The following is a 22,515-nucleotide window of genomic DNA, read 5'->3' on the forward strand; positions in this document are numbered from 1 at the left end:
AGCCTCTGCCTCTACCTCCACTTAGCATGCCCATACCATACTCAGGTGTGCACACTTAGCATGGCCATACCGTACTCCCAGTATCCACAGTCAAGCATGTGTACCCTGAGCCCACGCTCTCAAGGGCCTCCTGCATTAGCATAATCAAAGCTGCAGGTGATAGCCATAGAGGCCAGATGCATAAAAGCCTGACCAGTCTTCATTTACCCTGCAGCTGTATATTCAGTTGTCAAAACCATACAGAAGCTTATATTCTGCCTTTCCTACAGATTTGTCAGAGAGTTAATGAGACACATAGTTCTTTCTAGGTAATCCGTTTCTAAAAACAAATAGAGCTCACAAATCATCATGTTGGAAATAGTTGATCCAGCAGGCATTGATCATCACTGGCAGATAAAATTATTAAGTGGTTTCTCTGGAGAACTTAATGAGACATTTTTATACTACTAAATTCATCATTTACTCTTAATATCACAGAAAATGGGACAACCAGATCTACCAACTGTTCTTGCAACATTAACAAAAGAACAAAAATCGTTGCTAAGGTGAGGGTCAGGAGGTTTGGGAAAGAAAAGGTGAAACCTGTAGCTATAATAACTACCACTTTGCAGGAGATGAGAGCCATAAAGGGACACCATGGGGATGCAAATCAATCAACTCCATATCTGGGATGTACCAGATTCTTCACATAAATGGCATGGAAAGAGAACTATGTTATATACATTAGGGAGTCTTCAGACATTAAACAAAGTGTGAAGTACAGACTTAGTTTGGATCCTTGTTCAAGCCAACTGTAAAAAATTAAAAAAAAACACTCAGCAAAAATTGAACATTAGTGGTAGATGAAATAAAAGAATTGCTGCAGGTGTTCATTAAAGAAGCGCTTACATTTTTAAAAGTATAAGACTATCAGTTTATTAGTCTGTTTCTTTGTTTGATCATAATAGGGATAATAATGCCTTCCCAAAGAGGTACACATTCTAATTTCCAGATTGATGATTATGTTTCCTTACATAGTTAAAGAGACTTTTGCAGGTGTAGTTAGGATTTTGAGATAAGGAATCTCGAATTATTTTTATGGGCCCTGGCAAGAGGGAGACAGGTTAACCTTAGGAAAGGAGATGTGGTTGGTCATCAAACCCAAGGTCAGAGTGACAACATGGTCCAAGGGATGTCAGGAGCTTCGAGAAGCTAGTACCTAGTGCTGTCCATTTGTTCTAGTAACATTTGTTAATTACGGTATATTTTTCCCCATTGAATTACTTTTTTGTACTTTTGTCAAAATTCAATTTGGTAAATTTGTGTGGGCCTGTTTATGGGTTCCTAGTCTCTTCATCATTGATACACATTTCTAGTTATTTGCCACAATTACGCAGTCTTACTGTAGGTACATAATAATGTTTTCCCCTACTTTATTCTAACTTAAGAAATTGTTTTAACTATTCTAGTTATTTTGCCTTTCCATATGAATTATAGAATAATATTGTCTATATATAAAAATCCATTTTGCTGGAATTTAAATAAGAATTACATAACCTGTGTCAAATCTTCCATTGCATAAATGTTTATTTAGATCTTTTGATTTATTTCATTTGCATTATATAGTTTTCAACAACTTGTCCTCTTCATGTCTTGTACCTCTTTCACCTTTTCCAATTTATTTTGGAGCTGTGTAGTTTAACTTATTGAATAAATCCTACTGTGATAAAACTTTATCATTGTGTAGTGAACTTCTTTATTACAAGTAATGGTTTTGCTTTAATGTCCTTTGTGTAATATTAAGATAGGTGTAATAGTCTTGTTTTGAATATTATTTGCCGTGTGTTTTTTCATATTTTTACTTTGAACCTTACAGTTGTTTTAGGTTTTTAGGTATATCTCTTTGAAAAGCATGTAGACTAATACTGCTTAAATTTCATAAAAATTATTTTCTATGTCATCATTATAGTACTGAAGCTGCTGAAGATGGCAGAGGAAGTGGTGGTAGTAGCCAAATTTGATTATGTGGCCCAACAAGAACAAGAGCTGGACATCAAGAAGAATGAGAGATTATGGCTTCTGGATGATTCTAAGTCCTGGTGGCGAGTTCGAAATTCCATGAATAAAACAGGTTTTGTGCCATCTAACTATGTGGAAAGGAAAAACAGTGCTCGGAAAGCATCCATTGTAAAAAACCTAAAGGATACCTTAGGTAAGTTGTTTATGTATTAAAAAAAAAGTTGTCTTTTTTTTTTTTTTTTTATAGAGGCATGTTTTCTTTGTTTGTTTGTTTGTTTGTTTGTTTTTTGTTTATACATGCACTGGGTACAGTCAGAAGCGCGGGAGGGTGAGAGAATTCACCAGAGCGGGGAGCAGAACAGGCAGAAGGACCGAAGTACGCTGCTGAGGGGAGCAGCGGGCGGCAGGAGAGGTCTGCGCGCCATGCGGGACCCTCCTCCGGTGGCCGGGAAGCAGCCGGGGATCGAACCGGCGCCGCAGAGGCCGCGGGCAGCTTCGCAACCCAGCGCTCAACCGCTGCGCCACCGGGGAGGCCCTTTGTTTTTTGTTTTTAGTGGATGCTAAAGCATGCTTCTTTTTTAAGAATTTTGACAGCAGTTGGCAGAATTGACTAGGAAAGGCCAGGACTGGATTTTAGCCAGGCAAGGTAAGTTTGCACGTGTTCATAGCACATGTTCAAGTAAGGAGACCAGATAAGGTCATAAGTATTAGTGGCTAGTTTCTGTAAATCTAACTAGTGGATTTGGCTGGAGTTCAAAGGTCAAACCAGAGTATTACTAGAGATCAGAACTAATCTTTTTTACAGGGCTTCCTTGAGCAGTGAGTGCCCTTTGGAGTTTAAATTTATGAACTAATTTTGCATCTAATTGAGATAGGGATAAGTGAGTGATAAGCAGAATTGTCTTGCATTTAGGCAGTTTTTCATGTCACACTGCTGCATTTTAACATCTAGTGGTATATATTTTGAATTTTCCTTTAAAAAACAAACTATTTTATTATATTTGATAAAAATTTTGTGAGCCTCCCCGGTGGCACAGCGGTTGAGCGCTGGGTTGTGAAGCTGCCCTCTGCCTCTGCAGCACCGGTTTGATCCCCGGCCACTGGTTGAGGGTCCCACATGGCGCCCATACCTCTCCTGCTGTGCGCTGTTCCCCTCAGCGGTGTACTTCAGTCCTTCTACCTGTTCTGTTCCCCGCTCTGGCTCTGGTGAATTCTCTCACCTTCCTGTACCCGGTGCTTGTATAAATAAATAAATCTTTAAAAATAAATAAATAATTTGAATTGTGCCTCATACTGTATATTGACATCTATATTGACATACTATATATTGTTTCTCTTTTTTCCCCATTCTTTCTCTGAATGTAAAATATGTTTATTTTTATTGACCCTGTATTAGGACCAGAGATAGTGGATCCCACTTCATGGGGCCTGGCTTAGCTTATAGGAAGGAAATGTGCACAGATGACGACTGGCCTTTTTTTCTTTCTTTCTTTCTTTCTTTTTTTTTTTTTTTTAATTAAACTCTTCTAGTCGGCTGACAGGAAGGAATTGGGAGGGACCAAATTTAATTTTTGGTATTCAAGCAAAGTATGTTGCTGTTGCTCAATGGTTTTTGTATGTATGTTAGAGGAGAAAGAGAAAGTTAAATTTTCTCCTTGCATAATTTGGGAGCAGAGTGTAGAATGACTGACAAATGAATATTTTCAAGTAACTGCTGTATATTAGTTTTTATTATTCAACAGTATTGTTATTCTAAATAGTGTCTCATTTATAACAATAGAAGATGAATCTTTATGATTTTAACCATTGTAAAATAACAAAAACTAAAATATGGTATAATAACAAAGAAATAAATTATCAGAATATTGGTTTCTAAACTAAAAACATTTCCAGTATTATAAAGGTAATTTGATAAAAAGTTATTGATTTGAATATTTTCATCATGACATTTAACTGCTTTTCCTAAGGTTACCTTTTTTGAGATCTTAAGGTTTTACAAAAGGCTATTTTTAGTTTTTAAATGAAAAATTACTGAGAAAGAGATTTTCCTTGAATAGCTAAAGAGATAAGACTTAGAACTGGGAATACTTGTTAATTTTGTACATACTGGACATTTATTTAAAGCATGTTGATTAGAGATACTGGGGAAACTTAAGGTAACTTTCATAAGGAAAATCTCATGGTGATGAGGCAGAGACTGGATCAAGGCCACCTAGGTAGAGTTTTTTGTTTTTTTTTTTTTCCTTTTAAAAACAATATTGGTATCCTGGAAATAGAGCAAATATGACAGTAATTAACAAAAGATAGCAAAAATACTAATATAGAGCAGCAAAGCAAAAAACAAACCCATTTTATATAATTCTGCATATAAATTTTTAAAAGCCCAGTTAGATTCAATTATTATTTGTTAATAATCCAGGGAAACCTTCCATACTATTTTCTGTTATTGATACAGTTTTAGCAAGGCATTGTATCTGTTCAAAAAGTCCGTTAATTTTCTTATATTACAGTTATTGTCTCTTAAATTCCAGGGTACTTGGAAAAGGTCTGTTTTAAATTAGTGATCTGTAGTTAACCTGTATTAGATGTAAATTCAGCTTTTGCATAAAAAGCCTTCTTTCTGACCTTTTGGTAATTAGATATGCCATATAATTAATAGACTTATTTCACAGTCACTTTGCTAGTGGAGAAATTGTTTAAAAGTGAAGAAAAAAAGGCAGAAGCAAAGTGAAGAATGAATACATGTATGTATTTTTTTAACTATTTATAAAATACATATGCTTTAAAGCTTTTTCCAAAGTAAGTCTGAATAAGGTCATATTTTTGACCTTCAAGGTATACTTGTTTTACAGGTTCTCTTATAATTCAGTTCAGGGGCAAAAAGTTTTGGAAAGAGAGAAGCCTCAGAAAAAGTTTCTATTGCCTGGCTGTGAGCCAAGTCACATGGATAGGGTGTGGGGAGTTTCAGTGTTGCAGAACAGACCAGGAAGCTCACTGAGAATTATCCTGAGCTGTGTGAACAAACTGACAAAAGAAAACTCGGGATTTCTATTCAAAATGGATTGGTTAAACGCCTTTAAAGATTTTTTCAGTAAGTTAACCTATTAATTAAATCCAGCTTTCTTAGTTTTTGATTAGATTTTTTTCACTTTTGTGAATTTAAAGGAAAATTATATGGAGGAAACTTTCTGGGTGTGCATAGTCCAGTGCTTTATGTTGTTTTTGAAACAACATATATTATTAGTTGAATATTAGTTTGACTTGATAAATGAAATAGTTTTAAGATGCTTTAGTATCAGTATTTAAAAAACAAATAAGAAAAGGATCTAGATGGTTTTAGTTCTAATTCAGTAATTTTCAACTTAGCTAATTCTTTTGAAGTGAATAAAATAAATTGTAAACATTAAAAACTTTAGGGGAAGAAAAGGGTTAGATGAGGAAATTCCTTTATCCTCAACATTTGCGTTAACACAATGTTGTTTTAGTACTTTTCAGTTGTATTTTCAGGGAACCTCGCAGAAGATTAGGTTTAGTAAAAGCACTAGTAAAAGAATGTTTTTATTTAATCAATGTTGAATTGTTAGAAGTGGCTGTTTTGGTAAATGTGAGATTTGATATGGGATCTGAGAGCATTTCTTTACAAAGAAAATGAAAACATTGCAAGGAAAGAGCAAGTTCTTGGGATTGTTTTTTGAGTTCAAATCTTAGAACAATAATTTAACATATAAGAAATTAACCTCTGTATCTGCAGATGGTCTTTTTATGGGCTCATGATAAGTGAACTTAGTTTTATCTCTTTTAACATTTGTATAATGTTTCTAGAAAAATGAACATAGGAATTGTTGTAGATGTCTGTAATGCATAAGGAGCCTAAAGAAACAAAGAGTAACCTGTTGTGAGATTTCAGACAAGGAGGCAATATGGAATAGGAGCAAGCACTTTTTTGAAAAAGAATGCCATAATTATGATATTAAGACTGTTGCTTCTTTAGTTAACTTTGTTGGGGAATAACTAAATTCATTTAATAAGTTTAAATTTATTGAAGTTTTTTGGGGGGAGTTATTAAATTCTTAGTCTTTTTGTTTTTACTTTAAAGATCTTATTTATTCATTCATTAATCAACACTTTTATTGAGAGCCTCCTCTGAGCCTGGCAAAACTCATAGAATGAAAAACTAGATATTCTCACAGAATTTACATTCTGGTAGGGAGGTAGGTGATGGTTGTTATTATTATTATTAATCCAGTGGATTTCATAATCTAGGTTTGGTTATAGTGATGTTGACTGTGAATCAACTAGAAATGATTCAAAAAGTATATACTTTGTTATTGATAGAGGTTTGATAGAGTCAGCTCAATGGTAAAAAATATTTCCAATTGAATCTTTAAAAGCTTATCATTAATTTTATTTTTTTTTTTTAGAGGCATGTTTATTTATTTATTTGTTTGTTTGTTTGTTTATACAAGCACTGGGTACAGTCAGAAGCGCGGGAGGGTGAGAGAATTCACCAGAGCCAGAGCGGGGAGCAGAGCAGGCAGAAGGACCGAAGTACACTGCTGAGGGGAGCAGCGGGTGGCAGGAGAGGTCTGCACACCATGTGGGACCCTCCTCCGGTGGCCGGGGAGCAGCCGGGGATCGAACCGGCGCCGCAGAGGCCGCGGGCAGCTTTGCAACCCAGCGCTCAACCGCTGCGCCACTGGGGAGGCCCTTATCATTAATTTTAAATAGGAAGTCAAGATGTGAGATTTGTAACCATTCTATTCTTTTGCCCACTACCTGCAGTAACCCAAAACCTACTTTGCTCTGCAACTTGTCAGAATAGAGACAGGTTATTCTCCCACCTATTACCTGAATGGATTTAAAAAGTAGAGTAAAGTAATTTTGCTAATGTGGTAGCCAGAATGCTCTTGACAACAAAAAGGGCGCAATGTCTTAGATATGACAGAATAATCAGAAACAACTTATCTGATTACATGTTGATGAAAGGAATAGATAAAAGCACAAAAATTTAAATAAAAACTTAGAATGGAGAGCACCATATATTTGTATTTAAAATTCCTTAAGTCTGCTCCCACTTACAAGCCTTGTAGCTAAGGGTATATAAATAAACTTTCTTGATTTCCTATTATTTGTACAAAGTTAGGCAAGAATAGATGATGCTGGAAAGTCCCCACTAACTCTAAAAGTCTTGTAGTCCTGGTAAACAACTGATCAGTCAGCCTTACATGTGTCATAAGAGATCAGGGGAAAAAGCCGTAAGGAAGAATGATGTGAAGAAGTAGAACATAAAAACAGCATTATAGTTCATTAAAGAAATAGATGAATCAGTAATAACTTTCTTTGGCCTCATTCTTTTTACTATTTACTTGGTGACTTGAGGGAAAATGACATGCTTAAAATAAAGATAATAGTTCTGTAAGAATTACTAACTAGGTTCAAAAATATATTTGGAAGTTAAAAAGGAAGAAAAAGATGAATAGGAACAATGTAAAATTTCTACATTCAGTTTTTAAAAGGAATTTGAAACATTGCTGAGCTACTCTGGCAGCAGTTTACATGAGTAAAATACTTATTTAGTAAGAACTGCTGAGATAGGGCCTCCCTGGGGGCACAAGTGGTTAAGACGCAACCTGTGAAGCTATTGTCAGCCTCTGCAGCGTGAGTTCAATCCCTGGGCAGGGAGCTACCCACCATGGCGCAGCAGACCTCTCCTGACTCACCTGCTGCTCCCCTCAGCAGTGTATTTCTGTTCCCCATTCTATCTCTGGCGAATCCTCTCACCCCCGTCCCACACACACCTCTGGCCTGTACCCCAGTTCTTATATGCATAAATAAATAAATCTTTACAAAAAAACTGCTGAGATAATGTGGGAGCTAAAAAAAAATCTCAGTACAGTTTATGATGGCATTGATTCACATCTATGAGTACATTGTCTTCCTTAGGTGTTTGCTGGACAAGTAAACATGATTTAGTTCATTCACTTGTGATTAGGAATACTTTAACAGTGGTATTGAGGAACTTGGATCCTTCCAAATACTGGCATCCATTATATCAAGGATTTGGAAGCCAGGTTACATAAAGAATAGTTACAGGTTAAAAAAAATTTTTAAATAAAAAAAATAGTTTAGACAGGTAAAAGATTTTCTTTAGGAAGAGGAAAACCATCACATGAATATGGAATATTCACAAAACCTAACCAGATTCTGAAAAACTTTTGAGGAGTTAATAATAAAATGTTCTGGTTTAGAGACAGTGTTAGAAGAGGAAAGTAAGGCTGGTGGATAGGAATGAGGGGAAGATTGGAAGCTATTCTGGCATGCTGTTTTTTCCTTCTATAAAGGGTTAAGTAATTTTTTTTTTAAAGGTAAATGCCAGAAGCTCTGGGAGGTAGGAAAGTAATTTAGTACTTGCTATGTACTATGCATTGTGCAGAGTATTTTACATACAAACTTTTAAAAATCATATACAACACTTAGTGAAGTAGGGCACTTAGCATACACCACCACTTCATAACCAATGAAACTGGAATTTGGAGAGTAAATAACTTGACCAAGAACAAATTAATCAGTATGTAAGAGGACTAAAATGGAAATCTAGGGACACTTTTTAAAACTTTTCCTAGTAGACTCATTATGATTAAAGAACAGAGGGACTTCCTGGTGGCACAGGGATTAAAGACAGTGCTAGCAGGCTATCCACAGCCACTGCAGCACAGTTCAATCCCGGCCGGCCAGGGAGCAACCCCCATGGTGTAGCAGGCCTTTTATGCCTTGCCCGCTGCTCCCGTTAGCGGTGTATTTCAGTACATTGCCTTTTCTGCTTCCCACTCTCTCTGGTGAATCCTCTCACCCCTGCACCTCCTTACCAGTTCTTGTATACATAAATAAATAAATCTTTAAAAAAATAAAAAAGAGTAGAGACAGGATTAGAGTCAGGAACGCAATGGGTTTAGAGAGGTTTGATTCAAAAGCAACTGAGATTAGGGGGATGTGGTAAATATAACTGAATTTGAGAGAAGAGTTTTGAAAAGCTAAAATACATTGGTCTGAGGGAGTCTACTTGTGGAGTGATTGATCAATAATTGTTGCTGATTTAACATAATTGAAAAACTTAAGATATACTAATACTTTATATTTTAATACTTTTGTAAAATAATTTTGCATCTACTCTCTTTTTGATAATAGATCATTAGCAGGACCATGTTCTAGTAAAAATAAGGCAACAAACATGACCTTCCTAAGATTGGGATTTTTGATAAATAGTGATGGAAAACATAATAAGGGCCAGACACTGGGGATAGAGAAGTGATTAAAAGTATGTTTGCTCTCAAGGAAGCAGATATTGGCATATTTTATGGTAAAACTATTTACAAAGAATAGTTTTGGAGACTCAACCTCTGTGGTGAGGGAAATAAAAACAAAGTAAAACTATTTACAAAGGGATAGTTCTCCCAGGAACTCTGGGAGAGAGAGGAGGAAATCTTCAATGATTGAATGAATCTTGAGGAATGAGGATCATGAGTGTTTAAGGCAGAAAAGCATGTACAGAGGATCAGAACTGCAAAGAGCATGCCTTTTTTTTTTCTTTTTGGTGAGAATCTGTGTGTAACATTAGAGCAGGTATGGGATTGTGACTCATTACAAGACAGATCATAGAGGGTTTTGTATAGATGAATATTCTTTTTTTTAATGTGATAAAATATTTTTAAAATTTTAAAAAATTTATTCATTTATATATATTTTACATCATTTGTTCATTTTTAAACAATGTTCACCTGTGCACCATCACCCAGTCCCCTGTGGTTCTCCCTCCTTCCCTCTCTCCCTCCCTTAGATCCCTCTCCCTCACCCTCCCCTGCAGGATGTCTCTGGTTTAAAATTGTCTGTTTTTGTTGTGTTGGGTTGTGTTTTGTATTGTTTTTTTTTTCCCCCTGACATCTTTTATTTGGTTCCTCTATATTCCTGCTATAAGTGAAACCATCCGATATTTTTCTTTTTCCTTTTGACTATTTCACTGAACGTAATTCCTTCCAGCTCCATCCATGATGCTGCGAATGGCATGAGTTTATCTTTTTGGTTGTGGAGTGATATTCCATGTGTCTATATACCACATCTTGATTCAGTCATCTCTTTTTGGGCATTTGGGTTGTTGCCAGGTTCTACCTATTATAAATAGTGCTGCAGTAAACATAGGGGTACAGGTGTTCTTTTGAATCAGTGTTTTTGTGTCAAGATTTTTTCCCAGTCAGTGGGGTATCTCTGTGTTTTGGTTAATGTCTCTTTTGCTGTACAGAAGCTTTTCAGTTTGATGTAATCCCAGGTGTTTATCTTTTCCTTCACTTTCTTTGCTTTGGGTGATGGGTCTTTAAAGATATTACTGAGATGGGGCCTCCCGTGGTGGCACAGTGGTTGAGCACTGGGCTACAAAGCTGCCTGCAGCCTCTGCAGCACTGGTTCGATCCCTGGCCTCCGGCGAGGGTCCCACATGGCGCGACAGACCTCTCCTGCCGCGCCTGCTGCTCCCCTCAGCTGTGTATTTCGTCATTCTTCCTGTTCTGTTCCCCCACTCTGGCTCTGGTGAATTCTCTCACCTTCCCATGCTTCTGACTATACCCAGTGCTTGCATAAATAAATAAATAAATAAATAAATAAATAAATAAATAAATAAATAAATAATGTTACTGAGTTGTATGTCTTGTAGTGTTTCACCTATATTTTCTTCCATATATTTTAAGGTTTCAGGGCTTATGTTTAGATCTTTTACCCATTTTGAGTTGATTTTTGTGCATGGTGAGAGGTAGTGATCTAGTTTCATTCTTTGTGTGTGGCGGTCCAGTTTTCCCAGCACCATTTATTGAACAAACTGTCCTTGTTCCATTGTATATTCTTTGCTGTCCATATATATGTGGCTTTATTTCTGGGCTTTCTATTCCGTTCCATTGGGCTGTGTGTCTGTTTTTGTTCCAATACTGTACTGTTTTAATTATTATGGCTTTGTAGTGTAGTTTGAAGTTTGGAAGTCTAATACTTCCATTCTCTTTTGTTTTCTTCAGTAGGGCTTTGGCTATTTGCAGTTCTTTGTGGTTCCATATAAATTTCATCAGTATTTGTTTCATTTCTTTGAAGAATGTCATTGAGGTTTTTTTGAATAGTGGTGAATCTGTAAATTGCTTTTGGTAGGATAGCCATTTTAATAATGTTAATTCTTCCAGTCCTTGAGTAGGGGATGTCTTTCCATTTCTTTCCATTTCTGTATGAGAAGACGAATAGTCTTAGCTCGTGTGCTTTCCCTGAAATATTTCTGGTCTGTCCAAAAATTCTTCATTCTTGCATAGTATTTTTTTGAGAATTAAAAAAAAATCACATTAGAACTAGTCTTTCTTTCAAGGTCTATTTTCGTGTTTATATTTGCTTATATCAGTATTCCCTTTTACGAACTTATATTGAGCATCTGGTATGTATAGTTCTTAAACAGTATGCAAAAGATCACCTCTCTGGAAGCTTATGCTCTGTTACATAGGCATAAAAGAAAAATGCAAGAAAAGCTATAATACAAATAAGCTCAGAATACAAGGTGTTACAGGGTACTTAAAAAATGAGACCATTGTGGGGTGAAGTTGGGAAATGAAGGAGGTTGAGAAGCATGAAGTGGGAAAATGATGAAAATAATAAATGACACTTCTTGAATGGGTCTTTTTTATGAGAAGCAGAACTTTTAATAAGGCTTTGAGAAGGAACTAACAAACCAGGTGAAATAAGTTACAAATATGAAAACAGTCCCCTTTTTTGAGTCCTTTTTTGGGATGGGGGGAGTTCAGAAATCCCCTCCCTAATCTTTCACATCCCATTCTCTTTCCCTCCTCCCTCTTAACCTCAGAGCCTTTACAGCTTTTATTACTGTCCCTTAGTTTCACTTTTTACTTTGTCAAATCATTTGCTATGTAAATGTCCAAATTTGTGATTCTGAATTGCTTTACTACATATATCATATGTGAATATTTTCTCCCATACTGTAGAATGACTTTTTAATCTTATGTCAGTCCTTTCCTGTAAGTCACCCTTCCTACCCCCCATGTAAAAACTTTTTAACTTCAGGTAATCCTAATTGTTTATTTTTGTTTTTATTTCCCTTGCCATAGGGGTTGAATCTCCAAAACATCTTTATTGTTGATGTTGTGGAATATATCCATGTTTTCATGCATATATTTTATTCTTGCAGTTTTTAAATCTAAATTTTTAATCCATTTGGAATTTGTTTTTTGTGGGTAGAGAATAGAATAGAGAATGATCAACTTCATTCTTTTCTGTGTGGCCTTCCAGTTTTCCTAGCACCAGGTATTGAAGAGACGCTCCAGTCCCCATTGTGTGTAGTGTCTGTGTTATCTTAGATTAGGTATTAATTTGTACAATGATATATTTCCTGATTTTCAATTCTATTACATAGATCCATGTGTCTGTTTTTATGCCATTATCACACTGTTTTTAATGCTGTTGCTTTGTAGTAAATTCTGAAGTCAGTTAGCAATAAAACCCCCATTTCTCTCTTTTTTTTTTTTTCAGGATTGCTTTATTCGAGGCATTTTGTGATTCCATATAAATTTCATTATGTTTGTTCAGTTTCTTTGAAAAATATTGCTGGGATTTTGATGGGGATTGCATGAAACATATATTGATTTAGGATAATCATTTTGATTCTTTCCATCCATGAGCATGGAGTGTCTGTCCGTCTCCTTATGTCACTATTAAGTCCTTTAGTAATGTTTTGTGGTTCTCATTTTATATAGGGCCTTCACCTCCTTAGCTAGGTTAATGCTGGAGTATTTAATTCTTTATGAGGCCATTGTAAATGGAATTATTTTCTTGATTTCCTTATCTTCTCATTTATTATTTGTATATGAAAATGCTTTGTATGAATTTTTGTATGTTGATCATGACCTACCATTTTGCTGTATTCATCTTTGGTTTCTAATAGCTTTTTGGTGTAGTCTTTAGGATTTTCTATGTATGGTAGCATATACTTGTGAATAGTGATGGTTTCACTTATCTAATTTGAATTCCCTTTATTTCCTGTTTTTGTGGGATAGCTCTGATAGAGGAAAGAACCTCAGTATTAAGTAAAACAGACATGATGACAATAGGAAAGCTTTTTTTTTTTTTTTTTTTTTTTCCTTTCAAACCATTAAGCAGTAATATTGGTTGTTGGTTTGGGATACATGGCCTTTATTTTATTGTGGAAGGTTTTTCTCTTACCATCTTGTTTAGAGTTTTTATTATAAATGGGTGCTAAATCTTATTTCCTACTAACTTTGGACCTTATTTTTTGCCTTTTTTCAAGTTACTTTAGGTATTTAATATTAGATTGTTTATTTGATATTTTTCTTGGCTTTTTAGTGTTGGCCTTTGCTGCATACCTTAGATTCTGTAGTTTGCATCCTTATTTTAGTTCTTCTTAAGGTATATTTTAATTTATGCTTTGATTTCCTCTTTTTTATCCAATAGCTATTAAGCAATGTGTTGTCTGGTCTCCATGTATTTTATACTTGTTTTCATTCTTATTTTTTTACAGTTGAATTCTAACTTTATGACATTATAATCAGAGAGAATACGAGGTCTAGTTTCAATCCTTCTAGTTTTTTTTTTTTTGAAAAATAATGCCTCCAAATCTGAGCAGATGGCCCATTAATCTCTAATAACATTAACCATAACAGTATTTTAGTTCTGATAAATTATCTGGACAACTTTTAAGGATAATTTTTTTATTTTATTTTTTAAGATTTATTTATTTATTTATTCATTTATTTATTTATTTTTTAAAATAATACATTTTATTTTTACAAGTGATGTTGAACATTTTTTCATATGCCTGTTGGCCATTTGCATTTCTTCTTCAGAGAAGTTTCTTTTTAGCTCTTCTGCCCATTTTTTGACTGGATTATTTTCTTTGTTGTTGTTGAGTCTCATCAGCTCTTTGCAGATTTTTGTGATCAGTCCTTTATCATTAGTGTTGTGTGCAAAAATGTTCTCCCAGTTGGTGGGGTTTCTCTTTGTTTTTGTTATTGTCTCTTTTGCTGTGCAGAAGCTCTTTAATTTGATGTAGTCCCAGCTGTTTATCTTTGCCTTCACTATCACTGCTTTGGGTGATGTGTCTGTAAAGATGTCTTTGATGTGCAAATCACGTAGTGTTTTGCCTATATTTCCTTCTATATATTTTATGGTTTCAGGTCTTATGTCTAGTTCTTCAATCCATTTTGAGTTGATTTTTGTGTATGGTGTGAGGTAGTGGTCAAGCTTCATTCTTTTGCATGTAGCAACCCAGTTTTCCCAGCACCATTTACTGAACAAACTTTCTTTGCTCCAATGCATAGTCTTTGCTCCTTTGTCAAAGATTAGTTGACCATAAATCTGTGGGTTTGTTTCTGGATTTTCTATTTGATTCCATTGGTCTGTATGTCTGTTCTTGTTCCAATACCATGCAGTTTTGATGATTATGGCTTTGTAGTATAGTTTGAAGTCTGGGAGTGTGATACCTCCATTCCCTTCTTTTTTTTTCAGGAGAGCTTTGGCTATTCGGGGTTTTTTGTGATTCCATATGAATTTCATCAATAATTGTTCTATTTCTTTGAAGAATGACATTGAAATTTTGATTGGAATACATGGAATCTGTATATTGCTTTTGGTAGGATGGCCATTTTAATAGTGTTTATTCTTCCAATCCATGAGCAGGGGATGTCTTTCCATTTCTTTGTGTCTTCTTCTATTTCTTTTAACAGTGTTTTATAGTTTTCTTTGTATAGGTCCTTTACCTCTTTTGTTAGATTTATTCCCAAATATTTGATTTTTTTTGTTTCGATAATAAAAGGGATGGTTTTTTTGATTTCTTCTTCTTCAGATTTATTGTTTGTGTATAGGAAGGCTACTGACTTTTGCTTGTTGATTTTGTATCCTGCCACTTTACTGAACTGATTAATTAGTTGAATTAGTTTTTCTGTGGAGTTTTTGGGGTTCTCTACGTATATTATCATATCATCTGCAAATAGTGATAGTTTGACTTCTTCTTTTCCTATTTGGATTCCTTGTATGTCTTTCTCTTGTCTTATTGCTCTGGCTAGGACTTCCAGTATTATATTGAAAAGCAGTGGTGAGAGTGGACATCCTTGTCTTGTTCCAGATCTTAATGGAATTGCTTTCAGCTTTTCACCATTGAGAATGATACTGGCTCTTGGCTTGTCGTATATGGCCTTTATGATGTTGAGGTATGTTCCTTGTATCCCAAGAATTTCAAGGGCTTTTATCATAAATGGGTGTTGCACTTTGTCGAAAGCTTTCTCAGCATCTATTGATATTATCATATGGTTTTTATATTTCTTTTTGTTGATGTGTTGGATAATGTTGATTGATTTTCTGATGTTAAACCATCCTTGTGTCCCTGGAATGAATCCTACTTGGTCGTGGTGAATTATCTTATGGATACATTGTTGGATTCTGATGGCTAAAATTTTATTGAGGATTTTTGCATCGGTGTTCATTAGGGAGATTGGCCGGTAGTTTTCCTTTTTTGTGTTGTCCTTGTTCGGTTTTGGTATTAGTGTAATGTTGGCTTCATAGAACGTGTTTGGTATTGTCCCTTCCTTCTCAATTTTTTGGAAGAGTTTGTAAAGGATAGGCACTAATTCGTCTCTGAATGTTTGGTAGAATTCATTTGTAAATCCATCAGGTCCTGAGCTTTTGTTTTTGTGGAGGTTTTTGATTACCATTTCAATTTCGCTAATTGTAATTGGTCTGTTAGGTGTTCTATTTCTTCTTTATCTAGCTTTGGGTGATTGTAGAGTTGTAGGAATTTGTCCATCTCCTCTAGATTGTTGAACTTGTTTCCATATAACTGTTCATAGTAGTTACTGATTATTCTTTTGATTTCTGCTGTGTCTGTTGTGATTCCTCCTCTTTCATTTGTGATCCTGTTTATTTGTGCTTTCTCCCTTTTTTCCTTTGTGAGCCTGGCTAGGGGTTTGTCTATTTTATTGATTTTTTTCAAAGAACCAGCTCTTGGTTTCATTGATCTTTTGGATTGTATTTTTAGTTTCAATTTCATTTATTTCTGCTTTGGTTTTTATTATTTCTTTTCTTCTACTGGTTTTGGGGTTTTTTTTGTTGTTCTTTTTCTAGATCTTTGAGCTTCGAGATTAGGTTGTTTCTTTGAGTTCTTTCTTGTTTCTTGATGTGAGCTTCTATTGCTATATATTTTCCTCTTATTACTGCTTTTGCTGCATCCCATACATTTAGGATATTGGTGTCCTCCTTGTCATTAAATTCAAAGAATTTTTTAATTTCTTCTTTGATCTCCTCATTAGTCCAGTGGTCTTCTAGTAGTGTGGTTTTTAATCTCCATGAGGTAGGAAAGTTCCTTGCCTTCCTTTTATGGTTTATTTCTAGTTTGATGCCTTCATGGTCAGAAAAGATGGTTGGTATGATTTCAATCTTTGTGTATCTGTTGATGTTTGTCTTGTGCCCCAGTATGTGATCGATCCTGGAGAATGATCCGTGTGCACTTGAGAAAAAAGTGTACTCCGTTTTTTTGGGGTTTAGTGTTATATAGATGTCTGTTAAGCCCAAATGCTCTAGGTCCTTATTTAGAGCTTTAGTTTCTTTACTTATTTTTTGTCTTGTTGATCTATCCATTGGTGATAGTGGTGTGTTGAAGTCTCCCACTACGTATGTGTTTTCTCTGATGTCTGTTTTCAGAGAGGACAACAGTTGTCTGATATATTTTGGTGCTCCTTCGTTTGGTGAGTATGTGTTAATGAGTGTTATTTCTTCTTGAAGTATTGTCCCCTTGATCATAATGTAGTGACCATTGGGGTCTCTTTTTATTTTTTTGAGTTTGAAGTCTGTTTTATCTGATATAAGTATAGCTGTTCCTGCTTTCTTTTTTGGTCCATTTGCTTGTAGGATTGTTTTCCATCCTTTAACTTTGAGTCTATTTTTATCTTTTGTAGCTAAATGTGTTTCCTGGAGACAGCAAAAGGTTGGGTTTTGTTTCTTAATCCAAGCTGCAACTCTGTGTCTTTTTATTGAAGAGTTTAGTCCATTTACATTTAGAGTTAATGTTGATATGTTAGCATCTGTATTTGCCATTGTGTTTGTCTTTCCTTTGATTTTATTTATTCTTTTAATAACTTTTTTTTTTTTTTTTTGGCCTTCTTTCGTTGTTATTCGTCCATCTGAGGTTCTGGCTTTAGGATTCCTTGTAGTATTTTTTGAAGTGGAGGTTTAGTCGTAATGAAATTCCAGAGTTTCTGTTTGTCTGGGAAGGTCCTTATTCTTTCTTCATAGAGGAAGGAGAGCTTTGCGGGATAGAGTATTCTTGGTTGGCATCTGTTTTCTTGGAGTCTGTTGACTATGTCCCTCCACTCTCTCCTTGCCCGTAGTGTTTCTTCAGAGAAGTCCGATGTCAGCCTGATTGGTTTTCCTTTGAATGTTATCTGTTTCTTCCCTCTTGTCTGCTTCATTATTTTTTCCTTGTCCTGGATTCTTGGAAGCTTTACTATTATGTGTCTTGCTGTATTTTTCCTTTCGTCGTGGAAGTTTGGTGTTCTTCTTGCTTCTTGTATATCAATTTTCAGCTCCTTCTTCACATTTGGGAAGTTCTCTTCAATTATCTCCTGGAATATTTTTTCTGTTCCTACATCTCTCTCCTCTCCTTCTGGAATTCCTATAACTCTTATATTTTCTTTCCTCATGGAGTCAGATAGTTCCCGAAGTCTTTCTTCATTCTTTTTCCTTCGTACTTCTGTTTCCTTTTCTGTTTTGGTTCTTTTTATTTCTGTGTCTTCAAGAGTACTTATTCATTCTTCCATTTCATCTATTCTGCTTTCATTGCTTTTCCCAGAGTTCTTTAGTTCCTCCATTAATTCTTTGATCTCCTGCGTTTCTTTTGCTTCCCTCTTTACGGACTCAATTTCATTTTTCTGATTGTTGATTATTTTTCTCATATCATTGTTTTCCTTTATGACTTCTGTCAGTTTTTTAATCACAGCAATTTTTTTTTTAATTTTATTTAAAATTTTTTTTTTTATACAGGCATGTTTTATTTATTTATTTGTTTATTTTTTTTATACATGCACTGGGTACAGTCAGAAGCACGGGAGGGTGAGAGAATTCACCAGAGCCAGAGCTGGGAGCAGAGCAGGCAGAAGGACCGAAGTACACTGCTGAGGGGAGCAGTGGGCGGCAGGAGAGGTCTGCACGCCATGTGGGACCCCCTCCTCTGGTGGCCGGGGAGCAGCCGGGGATCGAACCATCGCTGTAGAGGCCGCGGGCAGCTTGGCAACCCAGCGCTCAACAGCTGCGCCACCAGGGAGGCCCCCACAGCAATTTTATATTCTCTTTCTGGAAGTCTCAGAAGTTCTTCCAAGTTACCGTTGTTGTAATCTGGAGGGTGGTTTTCTTTTTGTGGTGTGCTTTTTTCCTGATGAGTTGTTAGGTTGCGTGTGGTTCTTCTACTCCCTAATGTCTGTTTTCTAATTTGTCGTATGCATTGGGACACTGTGTTGCTCGGACTGGCCGCATCTTGGGTGAACTTCTCCGCTCCCCTCTGGCTCCTCCAGGAGCCATCTCTGGCTTCTGAGGGAGCTTTCTGCTGGTTTCAGGCAGTCTTGACTGAAGAAATGTCCCTGTTCTAAAATGGCGACGCGGGACTCAGTCCCTGCGCTTCCGGTCTCAGGCACACTCTTCTGCACGCCCCGTCTGCCCCGGCTGTGGGTGCCTTTTCCCTCTGTGGGCTCAGACTGCTGGTTGGATGGGGCTTGGTGTGTGCTAACTTCCCAGCTGGCCACTGTCTCCTCCGGGAGCCTTCTGCCCTTTTCAAGCAGTCTTAAGAAATTTCCCTGTTCTATGGGGTGTTAGTGACTTTTTTTTCCCTTGGTCACTAGGTGGCGCCAGAGATCTCTCCTATTGTCCTTGGGGGGGCTGTTTTTGCCCCCCCCCCCCCCCGTGGGACAGGGAACAGATCGGGAATGGTAGGGTAAACCTCAACGGCTTTGGGGTGCTGTGTCTGCCTTGTGCCCCACTGTCGTGGAGAACCCATGCCCTGAATTTCGTGCCCTGGGTCTCAGTTCCAAAGCCCTGAGGTCCAGGACGCGGGCTGTAGCCCAGTTCAGTGGCGCGGGAATGGCGCCTTTTGCATCCCGCTCCTGTGCCTGGGCGCCTGGTTCCTGCTTACTCAGTGAAGGACTTTCACCCCAGTGAGGGCCTCTGCGTGTATCCCGGCAAGCCTAGGTCGCAGGCACGGGGACCTGGGTAGCCGCGAGCCCGATCCTCGTTTGCTTTTCAAGCGCGCCAAGCGCGCTGCCGCTTTTCTGTGCAAGCTTACGGGCCGGCCGGGGGCTGTGTGCGGGTCTTCAGAGTCTCTTTGTTCTTCTCTAATGGCGCAGGGAGCCGTTCGCTCACCGCCGCGGTGAATCCTGCAGGGTTCTCCACAGCTCCCGTTCACGGGGTGTGGTGGCTGCAATAGTTCCTTTCCACTCACAGTCCCGCTTGCTGTGTAGTTTGTTCTTGTTGGTCGTTTTAGTTTGTTGTTTTCCTCCTCTCTGCTGGTCGGAGAGTGCGGACTCTGTGGGTGGGGGAGGGGAGCAGGGTTCTGCGCTTTCCTCCCTTCTGGTCCTCTTTTATGGCAACTTTCTTCTTCGGGTAGTTTGCTGGAGTCACCCGTTTATCTTCCGTGTCCCAGTTCTCACTGGGACCTGCCGCTTTTCCTCCCTATTAACTTTTTTTTAATGGGATATCTTACTCGCAGCATCTCCTCGCCGCCATGTTTTAAGGATCCAATCCTTGTAGTTTTATTGACAAATAAGTTGTGTCTAAAGTATGGTCTTTTCTTGACAATGTTACATGTGCACTTAAAAAAAAAACACATACGCAGCAGTTTTTGGCAAGGTGTTCTATAGATATCTGTTAGACTTATTTGGTCTACTCCTCATTTAAGGCTATTGTTTTCCTTATTATATATATATGTCTTGTTGATATTACCATTGATGTATAGTTGTTATTGTGTATCAGTATTATTATTGTGTTGTCAGTATCTCTCTTCTGCTATTGTTTTATGTATCTTGGTGCTCCATAAAGATTTATGAATGTTATTTTTTTCTTGTGGGTTTACACCTTTAATTGTAATATAGTGTCCATCTCTGTTCTTACTCTCTTTCTTAATTAGAAGTCTGTTTTATCAGATATAAGTATAGTTTTTTTTTTTTTTTTGTTCTTGTATACTTCTCTTGCAGCCTTTAATTCTAAGTCTGTGCTTTTTGCTAGTCTTTATTGGTAAGTTAGGTTTCTCAGAAACAGCAGAAGGTTAGACTTTGCTTTGAAGTCCATTCAGCCACCCTATATCTTTTGACAGGTGAATTACCTGCTCATTGCTATTTTGTTAGCATTTGTCTTTTTCATTTTTTGGATCTTACTGTTGTATTTGTTCAGTTTTCATTTCTGTCTTCTTGTTTGTTGCTTCTAATATATGATATGTTCTTTGTGTTACCCTTTGAATGGCTTGGCCTATGACTTATTCTGATGTTACTTTCCTCTCCCTTCTGCATGTTATTTAGGTGTCTGCCTATAAACCCCTTGCTCTGTTGTTTTATAATACCCCTTTAAAATTCTTTCAGGTATGACTTGGTGTTGCTAAATTCCTTTAGTTTTTACTTTTCAGCAAAACTCCATACTCTATTCTATTTTGAGAGCTGATCTTGCTGGGTGAAGGATTCCAGGGTATAGTCTATTTCTTTAAGTAGTTTAAATATCACCTTCCAGTTCCTTTATGTTCTGTAAAGTCTGATTGATATTTCCATATGTTGCCCTTTTTTCTCTTGAAGTTTTTAATATTCTGTCCTTGTGGTTGGTTTTAAGTAGCTTTAATATTATGTGTCCTGGTGTGTGTCTGTCTGGTATTGTTTGGAACTCCTTGGGCCTCTTGGATCACAATATTTGGTTCATTTTCCAAATTGAGATGATTTTCTGCAGTTATTTCTTTAAATAAAATTTCTATCCCTTTCTCTTTTTTTGCTTCTTTGGCACTCCTTTATTTCTCTTTAATTTGTGCCAGAGGGCTCTTACACAACTTTTTCTTTTTTCCTCTACATTGTTTTGTTTGTTTTCCAACATTGTGTTTCAGACTCATTAATTCTTTCATTGTTGATGCCTTCATTTGTATTTTTTAAATCAGCTGTGGTGTTTCCTAGTTATTTCTAATTGTAGATGCTTCATATTTTTATCCTTTTTTTTTTTTCTTAAAGATTTATGTATTTATACAAGAACCGGAGTACAGGCCAGATGTGTGGGAGGGTGAGAGGATTCACCATAGACAGAGCGGGGAACCAAACAGGTGGAGTCTCTGACATACACTCCTGAGGGGAGTAGTTGTCGAGACAGGAGAGGTCTGCCATGCCATGTGGGTATCTCCCTGGCCAGCCAGGATGAAACCCACACTTCAGAGGCTGCAGACAGCTTCACAGCCCTGAGCTCAACTGCCTGCGCTGCTAGGGAGGCCCTTTATCCTGCTTTTTTAATATCCTCTTTTTTTCTTAGTTCCATAAGCATTAGCAAAACTGTGACCCTAAATTCCTCTTCTGGCATGTTCTGTAGTTCTACTGGATTGGGGCTCCTCTCAGGATTTTTTTGTTGTTATTGTTACGGCATTTGTGGTGTTTGCGGTCTCATTTTAAATTTTTATGTGTTCTGATAGGGATAGACTTTCCAACTGTTGTCTCTGTAGATGTAGTACCAGCAAGGGGCCTAGTTAGTGCAAAAGAGGACCAAAGCAGTAGGGCACCAAAGGATCATTTGCAGTAATCATCAGAAATTCAAGATTCCTATTGTGCTGTGGCTAGCAGAGTGGTGTGGTGGGGATCCACAGTGATTCCCCTCCTCTAGACCAGCTCCGTAGCCTTAGTGTCTTTTATAGTGTTGAGTCTACTTCCACTCTAGACTCTTTTTAAGCATTAGATGCAGCTCTGGGCATGGATTGTAGTTGATAATGGGGTCACAGGCCAGGAGGTGTTTTCTTTTCTAGCACAAAGTCTTATCCTGGGGTGCTTGCTATTGTTATTAACAGGTGCTAGAATTCTGATTTGTTTAAGTGGTCCATTGCTTTGATTTTAGCACTTGTTCAGTGTTAATGGATTTGGTTGGGAAGTAGCAGTTATTTTGAATATCCTAGCCTAGTCTGAGTAGTAGGCTCTTCTTCGAAAAGACCTAGGTGCTCTGACCTATTTCTCCTTGATGACTCAGTCTCTGTGTATTCTTTATTGAGAACCTCAGGCTCAAATCAGTAATCCTTATTCTGTGCCCCCACCCCTGCAGCTCTCCAACAGTTCACCTTCCATCTAGGTGCCAACTTCTGTGCCCCCTTATCCCATGCAGTGCCAGTTCTCAGAAGTACCCAGTATTGGTGTGTATCCAAATCAACATCTAGAGAAGGTTTTGCACAGTAGTGCCCATTATCACTTATGAATGGATTTTACTTAAAGT

At 37.1% G+C, this 22,515-nt stretch overlaps 1 protein-coding gene across 2 annotated transcripts in view; it reads left to right on the forward strand.

The window, feature by feature from the left end:
* Positions 1-1,965: 1,965 nt before the first annotated feature.
* Positions 1,966-22,515, forward strand: part of NCK1 (NCK adaptor protein 1) — a gene marked incomplete at both ends in the record, with an annotated part of 36,282 nt that continues 15,732 nt past the window's right edge. The window contains one exon of one of the 2 annotated variants that reach the window (XM_084232194.1): positions 1,966-2,191. In XM_084232194.1, coding sequence (XP_084088320.1) covers positions 1,966-2,191 — 226 coding nt within the window. Of the gene's footprint in view, positions 2,192-5,055; positions 5,090-22,515 lie in introns of those variants that run through there. The other variant, XM_084232195.1, reaches the window with a different exon arrangement.

The sequence above is a fragment of the Talpa europaea genome (genome assembly GCF_964194135.1).
Source record: "Talpa europaea genome assembly, chromosome: 4".
Lineage (NCBI taxonomy): Eukaryota > Metazoa > Chordata > Mammalia > Eulipotyphla > Talpidae > Talpa > Talpa europaea.